This window comes from Lethenteron reissneri, chromosome 31 (assembly GCF_015708825.2).
Source record: "Lethenteron reissneri isolate LAM-NWPU_2019-01 chromosome 31, ASM1570882v1, whole genome shotgun sequence".
Classification (NCBI taxonomy): domain Eukaryota; kingdom Metazoa; phylum Chordata; class Hyperoartia; order Petromyzontiformes; family Petromyzontidae; genus Lethenteron; species Lethenteron reissneri.
Genome location: NC_083809.1, coordinates 11,615,472 through 11,626,699, shown reverse-complemented (window position 1 = coordinate 11,626,699; position 11,228 = coordinate 11,615,472). Strand labels below are relative to the sequence as shown.

The 11,228-nt window shown below is 60.4% G+C and overlaps 1 protein-coding gene across 1 annotated transcript in view; it reads right to left on the bottom strand.

Annotated features, from left to right (window-relative positions):
• Positions 1-272: 272 nt before the first annotated feature.
• LOC133349803 (integrin alpha-6-like) overlaps positions 273-11,228 on the bottom strand; it is a 44,626-nt gene continuing 33,670 nt past the window's right edge. Inside the window, 13 exon segments of the mRNA XM_061563574.1 lie at positions 273-1,758; positions 2,093-2,223; positions 2,595-2,720; positions 4,109-4,216; positions 4,727-4,840; positions 5,531-5,608; positions 7,032-7,169; positions 7,171-7,203; positions 8,643-8,742; positions 9,207-9,284; positions 9,808-9,887; positions 10,298-10,381; positions 10,772-10,931. Of these exon segments, the coding sequence (XP_061419558.1) occupies positions 2,113-2,223; positions 2,595-2,720; positions 4,109-4,216; positions 4,727-4,840; positions 5,531-5,608; positions 7,032-7,169; positions 7,171-7,203; positions 8,643-8,742; positions 9,207-9,284; positions 9,808-9,887; positions 10,298-10,381; positions 10,772-10,931 (1,210 nt within the window). The 3' untranslated portion in view covers positions 273-1,758; positions 2,093-2,112.

The following is an 11,228-nucleotide window of genomic DNA, read 5'->3' as shown; positions in this document are numbered from 1 at the left end:
AAGAGTATGTTAACATTTGTTTTTGAAGCACGCTGCATACACAGCAGGCGCCAGGGTCGGAATCGAACCCAAGAGGCTGCTGCAGACTAGGCGAGGGGGGGGGGGTGACAATCTCCTAGCCGCCGCGTTGCGTCCGAGAGCAGCCATCGGCCGCGGGGACGCCGCGTGGGGCGGCCGAAATTTCGTGACGCGTGAACTGCTCCCCCACCACCCGAACGAACGCCGCGATTTCCCACCCCCCCCCCCCCCGGGGTGGGCCGGATGGGCCCCCCCCCCGTGCCCCCCCCGTGCCCCCCCCCCTTAAACCCACCCTTGCCGGCTCTCTCGAAGACTAAACGCGTTCGTTACCGGCGAGGGCCGCGTGGACGCGCGCGTCGCCGCTTGTGCCGTTTGCGAGCCACGCAAATACCGTGGCGGGGAAAGAAACGACGCTCTGCTTGAAAGCGTACGCTGGAAGTGAGCGCCGTCGAAAGTAAACCTACAAAAAAAGTGCCGTGGGTAAATGGGCAATGTCTGCACAGGGCAGTGCGGGTGTGACGCTGCGTCGTGTGTGGGGTGGGGGGGGTGCGTCTGCATCTTACAGAATTGTGCGCGAAAGTGACAAAGCAGTTTTTTTTTCTACTTGATTTGCCAATTCCGCCGCCAGATGGTTTTAGTCCCAAGGCCCCACGCAGAGCCTTGTGATAAAAAAAATCATCTGAAGAAACCCCAACCTCCCCCCCCCCCCAGTGCCCCCCCCCCCTCTTGAGACACGGGAAGCGATTTGTTGCAACCGCGGGGCTGAGATTTGACACCACGGTGTCGAACGCCCACTCCCGTCATGCCTCGCACGTTGCCCACAACGACGCTCTCGACCTTGTCCAGACCACCAGCTCAAGAGAACTGAACGTCCGGCCGTGCTGTTGTTTCAGGTCGCCCACTCGGTGCGAGCTGCATCGCGTGCCGCCCGTGTCGTTTCCCGCCCGCACGCGGAATGAGTTTTCTCGTCGTTTAAGGAATCATTGGATCTGAACGACCGTGCGGGCGGGCTAACATCCAATTCGCGATGATTTTAATAATCAGAACACCCGTTCCGTAATTCCCTCTCGAATTGCCGGACGTATAGACCGACGACGTTTTGTAAAAAATCCGCGAAAAGAAAAAGGATCCCGCGCAAAAAGGAGGGATTTTTGAAAAGCGCTCCGAGCGCGATCGCGGCGAGACTGCTCTCATGGACGCCGCTCTCGGTGGGCGGGGCGCAAAGTGTGGGGGGTGCAGGGCGCAAAGCGTGAGGCTCGGCGCGAGCCACGGAGCCACGGGGAACCACGGGGAGCCACGAGGAGCCACGAGGAGCCACGGGGAGCCACAGGATGGGGAGACTCCCAGGGAAGCGTGGCTCCCGCCTGTGCAACCGTGGCCCTTGCAATGGTTGAGGCTCACAGCAAGGCCCACGGGGGCCTGCCCGCAGCATACATCGAGCGTCGGCGGGACTCCCTTTCCCACGAGAGACGCGAATTGCCCCCCAAGTAGGAGCGCAGCAGCCACGCTTCGTCGTCGTCGTGATCGCGGAGTGACGACCGTGCGAGCGTCGTGCGCGTGCAGGGATTCCGCGTGCAGACGCAGGGGTGGGGGGGGGGGGGGGAGTGGACGGTTGTCGGAAGTCACAAAAGCGATGGGGGTGAGGGGACAGGCGGGGGGGATGATGGAAGATGCGGGGGAAAAAGTGAAGCTTGTGAAACGACGGACGCGGCTCTCGGCTTTGACTTCCAGAACGCAAACCTGAAACGAGACAAGTTACGAGCCACGTGAACATAAGCGCCGACACCGATTCATTTTCCCTTCACGCTGCCACCTTGTTCCCACCGCTCGCCCAAACCCTGACAGATTCCTCGAGCCGGCCAAGGTTCACCGGAGAGACGCGCAAAGTTCGTCGCAGCACAGCGGCAGCAGATCTCGGCACAAAACTCGCTTCCTGCAGCTGCCGCCGCCGCCCGAACGCAGACGCCGGTTCCCCGGACCTCGCCGGGTCAAACGAGCACCGGCGGCACCGGCGGCACCGGCAGCACCGGCGGCCGCCGCCGCGCACTGGAACCGCGCCCCGACCGCCACTGACCTTTTGACGCCGGCGCCGTGTTAGCAGTCGGACGTGAGCTTGGCCGTCTCCGAGGGCTGCACCTCCACCTCGTCGTGGTAGTACTTGGCCTCGTAGAGGTCGGCCTTCCGGTTGAAGTTCAGGCAGCCGCACTGCGGACACAAGCGCCGCCACACGTGGTGAGAGCCGGCTTGTGGGGAGGCCGCGCGGCAAACGGGGGCCAGCGCGTTGGAGCACCGTCAAACTACTCGCGCGAACGCCGCGGCGCCGTCGGAGGCCTTCGTCCACCCAGCGGATTAACGAAGGGCCGCACGTGGAAAACATTATTCACCCCCCCTACCCCCCCACGTTGATCAACCGTTCAACTGCGCCATCGGTGCCGGGGAGCGTTCCGCAACGGCCTGGCGAGTTCCCGAGCACCGAGCGGCATCATTCTACGGGGCGCCTGCGAATACTTCGCTTCTGTGAGAAAGAGCTACGTGGAGCTCGTCGTGAGCCAAGGCTGCCGAATCGTCGCTCGCACCTTCCACAGCAGGAAGAGCAGCAGGGCCAGCAGCAGGATCCCCACGAGGATGGCGACGAGGATGATCCACCACGGAAAGCCAGAGGTGATCACTGTCGACTTCTCCGGGAACACGGTCAGCCTCACCTGTGTGGACACCAGGTCACACACGCGTCACACACACACACACAAGCACGCACACGTCACACACACACGTCACACACGTCACACACACACGTCACACACACGTCACACACGCTACAGTACAGAGCACAAATTTGCCGCAAGCTGGACTCCTGTTGCTGCTGCCATCAAATCTGGGGTGGGGATCCCGGCTCCTACCTCGCCGCACCGGAGAGAATTCCAATGACGAGCACTGCCTGATTCACTCCAGCCACTCGCTCACTGGCGGTCAGTCGTCTCCTGCTCCCGTGGTTACCGTAGCCGTGGACGTCGCTCGTTCATTCCTCCTTCCGTTGTGAGGACTCGGTCTCTGTCCCACTGTTTCGTCTCATCCTATACACCGTGTTCAACTGCAGGTCCCCACGACGCACCCGCTCACCCACCCACCCACTCACTCACCCACCCACTCACTCACCCATCCACTCACTCACCCACCCACTCACCCGCTCACCCACCCAATCACCACACTGTAGGTCACAACAACACACCCACTCACTTACTCACCCACCTACCCACTCACCCACCCACTCACTCACCCATCCACTCACTCACCCACCCACCCACTCACCCACTACCCACCCACTCGCTCACCCACCCAATCACCACACTGTAGGTCACAACAACACACCCACTCACTTACTCACCCACCTACCCACTCACCCACCCACTCACCCACCCACCTACCCACTCACTCACCCATCCATCCACTCACTCACCCATCCACTCACTCACCCATCCACTCACCCATCCACTCATGTCACAAGAACACACCCACTCACCCACTCACTCACTCACTCACCCACCCACTCACCCACCCACTCACTCACTACCCACCCACTCACCACACTGCAGGTCACAACAACACACCCACTCACTCACCCACTCACCCACTCACTCACCCACTCACCCACTCACCCATCCACTCACCCACCCACCCACTCACCCACTCACTCACTCACCCACTCACTCACTCACCCACTCACCCACCCACCCACCCACTCACCCACCCACTCACCCACCCACTCACCCACCCACTCACCCACTCACCACATCGCAGATCACCTCAATTCTCTTTCCGCTTCTTTCCTTGCACTGCTCCACTCTGGAATTCCCTCCTCCCATCTCCTCCCCCCCCCCGAGCTCTCACAATAACAACAACAACCTTCTTCAATCGACGAACGTGTATCAACCCCTATCGATTACAACTTTGACCGTGCTGCTTGTCGCTGGCCTGCTCGACGCTTCTGGGCCCTCCGGGACCCCTGCGCTCGGCAACTCGCGCAGGAGACAAAGACAGCGGGGGGGGGGGGGGGGGGGGGGGGGGCGCCGTGCCGGGGCTGTGAGCAGCTCACCGGGAACGTCTGGAGGCCGGATCCCTTGAGGATGATGTTCTTGCTCTGAGAGAAAAGTCCCGTGGTGACGGACGAGATGAGGTCCAGGTAGTTTGCGTCGTCGTACTCCTGCAAACGACGACGGATCCGTCCCATGAGCGAGCGAGCGTTCCCGAGGAGGATGCCAAGCGGCGCACTTTCACCCACCCACCCATCCACCACACACATCCACCCACCTGCTCGCCCACCCACCCACCTGGACACTCACCCACCTGCCCACTCACCCACCCACCTGCACAGTCATCCACCCACCCACCTGCTCGCCCACCCACCCCCTGCACAGTCATCCACCCACCCACAGACTCACCTGCCCACCCATCCATCCACACACTCATCCACCCACCAACCTACCCACCCATCCACCACCCATCCACCCACCCACCCGATCTGTGCACCGTGGAGGACATCGCCAGGGCCACACACCGGGCCGCATCACGCGTCATGGTCTATCCACTGCTGGCCACATCGCCACGTGCCCAGTACCGGGAGAAACCCACGGGCGCCGTGTGGCACAACAGGGGAGGAACAGGCGTGAACGAGGAGCGAACGAGGAGTGAGCGAGGTGCGCGTGTGCCGTGCCTCCGTGAAGGTGCTGTTCCACAGCTTGGCGCGGATCTTGACGACGGCGGTCGTGTCCATGCCCTGCAGGGGGCAGTGGTAGAGCTGGCAGAGGACGTCGCCGCTGCCACATTGCTGCCAACAAGAAAGCACTCCGTTGAACACGTGGGCTTTCGCGATCAATGTCATCGCATCATAGAGGTTTTCATGCGATCTAACCCCCCAAAAAAACCTCTACTATGGATAAGAAAGCACTTGTCACCTCACTTGTCATTTTAACTATGCCGGGCACGTTAAACTGGGAGAGATATATTCGTGATAAATGTTTGTGGGTTAGATCGCGTAAGTATAAATGTGTCGAAACCCTCCACCACCCGGAAAAGCCAATTAATAAGGGATTTGTCACGTAAACAATACGCCAATTATAGTGTAGTGTAGTGGATACTATAGTGTAGTGTATAGTGTAGTGTACAATGTAGTGTACAGTGTAGTGTATAGTGTAGTGTATAATGTAGTGTATAGTGTAGTGTATAGTGTAGTGTACTACTTCAGGCCACCGGTGTGGTGGAGAGTAAATCCACAACATTTACAATCGGAGGAGCACGGCGTTTCGCTGGTGATTACATCCAGCATCATTGGGCGATTTGCCCCAAAAACCCTAAAACCTTTATTATAAATATTGGTCGCGAAAGTCTACGTGTTAAACTGAAATAAATGTATATGTATGTTTTAATCTGCTTGGCCGTTTCGCGCTGCAATGGTAACGTTAAAAGGGGGAGCGGCGACCAGCACTGGAAGCGAGTCGGTGCAAGGGGCAGCACTCACCAGCTTGAAGTATTTCTTCTTCAGCTTGGAGATGAAGGCTTCTTTATTCCCCTCTTTAGTCTCATCTCTCCTCTTCCTCTTCAGCAGCCAAAGCAAGGACATGACGCAGTCACACACAGAGAGACAAAGATCCCCCGTGGAGACTTGAACAGACTGTTGGGGCAAGTGCTGTTTACGAGCACCTATGAAGGCCGGCACGGTACACGAGGGGGTGGGTGGCCAGCACCACGCCCGAACGCCTTTGTCTCCGAAGTGACGATGTTTACACATCGCACCAGGTACTCATTGAGGCTGAGTCGACTTAGGGGAGGCCCATGACTGGTTCAGATAAACGTTACTGGTGTTGGCTATGAGCAGGAATCGAACCCGGTTTTCCGGGTTCGTAGCACGGCGCGCAAACCGCTACACACCTCAAAGACAAAGATCCCCCGTATAGCGTTAACAGACTGTAGGGGTAAGTGCTGTTTGCGAGCACCTATGAAGGCCGAAACGGTACACGAGGGGGTGGGTGGCCAGCACCACGCCCGAACGCCTTTGTCTCCCCAGTGGCGATGTTTACACACCGCACCAGGTACTCATTTGAGGCTGAGTCGACCTAGGGGAGGCCTAGGACCGGTTCAGATAATCGTCACTGGCACACACGCACACTCGCACACATGCACACACACGCATGCACACACACACGCACACACACACGCATCCACACACACCAGCACACGCACGCACACACACAAGCACACACACACGCACACACACACGCACACACACAAGCACACACACACGCACACACACAAGCACACACACACGCACACACGAGCATACAGGACACCACCGTCCACGTGGCAGTCATTGATGGGGGGTGGCGACTCGGCCCAGCCGTGGAGCCCTCGCCGCTCGCTGTTACAGAGACTCTGCGGTCGTAGTCGCGCGGGCCGCCCTGGCTAATACCGCAGCGTGCGTGAACCGCGCGGGAGAGCGCGCACCGTCCGCTTCACAACGAACGCCACAGATCCCGTGGCATCGCTCGAGGTAGCGGCAAGGTCGGCATGCGCCAAATTTTAAAAAAACGCCACACCGCAAAGTCAACGAATTTTGGAAGCGCACGCAGCACTTCCGTCGCCCCCACACCGCGGACATTTAGCAGGACCCCCCCTCCCCCCCCCCACCCTCACGAAAAGAGACTCTGTGAAGTTTTCCCGGCAAGACCAAAGTGCAATCGTATAAAGTAATTCACGAATTAATTCGCGTAACATTTGTTTCACCAGGCGAGAAGTGAAGAGACCAGGAAGATCCTCGCCGGCGAGGCTGAGCTGGGTTCACGAAGCGACCAAAGCCAAACACAACCGAGCACACAACGAACGCTTCGAAGTGTAAACTGGAGCGCGTCGAGCGCAGTCAACGGTGGCGTTTGCCGCGTCGGTCTCGACGCACCGGCCCTGCCCGTGGGCTTCCCGCGGCGGGGTCACGCGGGGGGGGGGGGGGGGGGCGTGGGGGAACTGACCAGGAACTGCCCGTCCGAGCCCAGGGCCATGCAGCTCCTCTCCACGGTGCCGGCCACGACGCTGGTGCTGGTGACGTAGAGGAGCTGCTTGCCGCTCGGCGTGAAGGCCGGCATGGACATGTTGAGGTAGGCGGATGCCTAGCGAGCCCAGAGACTTGCCCAGGTTGTGCACCTGCACCGCGCGGTCAACACAGAGGCAGCGGAGGGCACGGGCGCCCGTTAGCACCCGGCACTGCGCTCGCGATGTGAGAACAAGGAGGGAAACAAACCCGGCCTGTGCTGGCGTGGCCGGGTCTGTCCCAGCGATGGGTGTGCATGGACCGTGTTGGTGTGGGCTGATCAATGATCAATCACAGCTCTGGGTGTGCGTGGGCCGTGTTGGTGTGGGCTGATCAATGATCAATCACAGCTCTGGGTGTGCGTGGGCCGTGTTGGTGTGGGCTGATCAATGATCAATCACAGCGCTGGGTGTGCGTGGACCGTGTTGGTGTGGGCTGATCAATGATCAATCACAGCGCTGGGTGTGCGTGGACCGTGTTGGTGTGGGCTGATAAGTCACAACGCTGGGTGTGCGTGGGCCGTGTTGGTGTGGGCTGATAAGTCACAACGCTGGGTGTGCGTGGGCCGTGTTGGTGTGGGCTGATAAGTCACAACGCTGGGTGTGCGTGGGCCGTGTTGGTGTGGGCTGATAAGTCACAACGCTGGGTGTGCGTGGGCCGTGTTGGTGTGGTCTGATCAGTCACAACGCTGGGTGTGCGTGGGCCGTGTTGGTGTGGTCTGATCAGTCACAACGCTGGGTGTGCGTGGGCCGTGTTGGTGTGGGCTGATAAGTCACAACGCTGGGTGTGCGTGGGCCGTGTTGGTGTGGGCTGATAAGTCACAACGCTGGGTGTGCGTGGGCCGTGTTGGTGTGGGCTGATAAGTCACAACGCTGGGTGTGCGTGGGCCGTGTTGGTGTGGTCTGATAAGTCACAACGCTGGGTGTGCGTGGGCCGTGTTGGTGTGGGCTGATAAGTCACAACGCTGGGTGTGCGTGGGCCGTGTTGGTGTGGGCTGATAAGTCACAACGCTGGGTGTGCGTGGTTCGTGTTGGTATGGGCTGATCAGTCACAGCGCTGGGTGTGCGTGGGCCGTGTTGGTGTGGGCTGATAAGTCACAACGCTGGGTGTGCGTGGGCCGTGTTGGTGTGGTCTGATCAGTCACAGCGCTGGGTGTGCGTGGACCGTGTTGGTGTGGGCTGATCAATGATCAATCACAGCGCTGGGTGTGCGTGGGCCGTGTTGGTGTGGTCTGATCAGTCACAGCGCTGGGTGTGCGTGGGCCGTGTTGATGTGGGCTGATCAATGATCAATCACAGCGCTGGGTGTGCGTGGGCCGTGTTGGTGTGGTCTGATCAGTCACAGCGCTGGGTGTGCGTGGACCGTGTTGGTGTGGGCTGATCAGTCACAGCGCTGGGTGTGCGTGGGCCGTGTTGGTGTGGGCTGATCAGTCACAGGGCTGGGTGTGCGTGGTTCGTGTTGGTGTGGCCGGATCTCTCGTGGGCCCACGCCGTCGCACGCCACGTGCGCTGCGGTCGTTGTGGCCGTGCGGCGGCGTTGTCGTCGTGGTTACCGTGAGCTCGTACTCCACGATGTTCCCCGTGTCCTCCTTCTTGAGCGTCGACGCGACCTCCATGGAGTCGCCAAAGTAAACCTGGGACGGCTTCGCCACTCTGCCCGGGGGAGGCAACAAACAACGCTCGTTACTCCTTTTTTGTTTTACGATCAGAGGAAACAAGACGATGCTCGGTGCAGTCGGCACTTTGCTTCGTTCATCATTTGGTTTTTTATTCTTTGCTTTATGTTAACCCCCCCCCCCCTTTTGAAATGAAAGATTTCTCGCTCTGCTCTCCTTTGCCCTTCCCTCTCTCTCTCTACCCCCTCTCTCCCTACTCCATGTCTTTGTTCCCTCTATATTTTCTATGTAATATTTGTAATATTATAAAAAAAAAATTTCACTCCTCCCCACAGCCAAGACCACCAAACACGAACAGCAGCGTCCATCGCAACGGAACATCCACCGTCATCACCAGTAACACAGCGTCCACCACTACCATCAGTGGCAGCATCAGCACGGAGTGTGCGCCCCTCTCGCCCTGCCCGCCCGTGCCGCGTGCGCCCCGTGAACGCCGCTCACCCCGAGGTGGTGAGCAGCAGCTCGGTGCGCACCTGCAGGCGCGCCGTCTGTGGCGCCAGGTCGCTCTGCTCGCTCGTGCTGCAACACACGGAGACATCGGCACTCAGCTCTCTCGCTTTCTCCACACGCTCTCTCTCTCGCTCTCTCCACGCCCTCTCCCCACGCTCTCTCCCCACGCTCTCTCTCCCCACGCTCTCTCCCCACGCTCTCTCCCCACGCTCTCACACTCTGCCCACGCTCTCTCTCTCTCCCCACGCTCTTTCTCTTGCTCTCCCCACGCTCTGCCCACGCTCTCTCTCTCTCTCCCCACGCTCTCTCTCTCTCCCCACGCTCTCTCTCCCCACGCTCTCTCTCTCACTCTCCACAGGCTCTCCCCACGCTCTCTCTCTCTCCCCACGCTCTTTCTCTTGCTCTCCCCACACTCTCCCCACGCTCTCTCTCACACTCTTCCCACGCTCTCTCTCTCCACACGCTCTCTCTCCCCACGCTCTCTCTCCACATGCTCTCTCTCTCCCCATGCTCTCTGTCTCTCGCCCTCTCCTGCCGGACGGGCAACACAGTCCCACGGACGGGGCCCAGGGTGCGCGAGGCGGCGTCTCACGTGGCGAGCTGCAGCTCGACGTTCACAGACTCCTGGTCGGCGTTGAGGGCGTTGGTGCTCAGGAGGAGGTAGAACACAACCTGCAGGAGAGAGAGAGCGGAAGACGACGGTCGGTCGGCGCCGCGGCGCTTCCCCTCGCCGCGCTCTCAGCAACAGCCCGGCGCGGCTCGGGGGGGGGGGGGTGTGAGACTGCGGCGCAACTTCTGGTGGGTCCTGCTGAAGTTTCGCAGCGGTCCCAATGAAGTGATTTGCAAGTATTTTTTTTTTTTTATTTGACACGAGTGGTCACGCGGACACGGCGGTGGCGTGTCCGCGTGACCGCGCGTGTCGCATCGTAGCGGCCGACACCCAGCCAGGTGGCTCAGCGGTTTGTCCTGCACATTTATAGGGTCGCCCCTGTCAGGGGAATGTGGAATTTTTAGCACTGGCTCAGGGCTGCGAAGGCACCAACCGAATGCTCGTTCGAGTTTAGTGCGCGAGCGGGACTCACGCTCTCGCCCCTCTTGAGGGGGTTCCCCAGCTCGCACTCGGTCAGTGTCCCGTTGGCGTTGGCGTTGCACACGGGAGGCTGGCCCTGCACAGACACACGCACCCCCACGCACAGACACACGCACAGACACAAACAGACACACGCACAGACACAAGCACAGACACACGCACAGACACACGCACAGACACACGCACCCCCACAAACAGATGCACGCACAGACACGCGCACAGACACAAGCACAGACACACGCACAGACACACGCACCCCCACAAACAGATGCACGCACAGACACGCGCACAGACACGCGCACAGACACGCGCACAGACACACGCACAGACACATGCACCATGCAAACGGACACACGTGCACCAAGGTTAGCGTAGGTGTAGACACACGTGCATGCTAGGAGTGCAGGAAGTGGCGCGTGTGCAGTACGCAGCGGGCATGTGCGTGCGCGCGTGCCGCGGGGCTCACGGGAGGGAACTCCTTGGGGCGGGCGTCCATGTAGCCGAGCGAGGGGGGCAGGCGGATGCTGAGCCGCGACTCGTATGCGTCATCGCCCGGGTTGGTGATGGTCAACTGCAGCGCCAGCTCCTCCTGCCCGCTCAGCAGCAGCACCTGCTCGCGGCCTTCCCTGCGCAGAGGGGACACGGGAGGGGGGGGGGGCAGGGAGCGCCGGCCGGTCAAGAGAGAGACGCGCGGATAGAGAGTCGCACGGCCCCCACGGAGTCGAAAACCGCCGCCGGCCAACCCCGTGGCGGCCTGGCGGCGCCCCTCTCCAATAAGAGCCATGCGGCGTCGCTCCGGACAGGGCCCTCAGGAAGCGTCCCACCCCCCCCCACCCCGCGCGAGCTTGGGGCCCCGCCGATGTTTTCCCACCTTAGTCACTGGCTCGGTACGCAGCAATTAGCATGCGGACGTTTCGAAATGC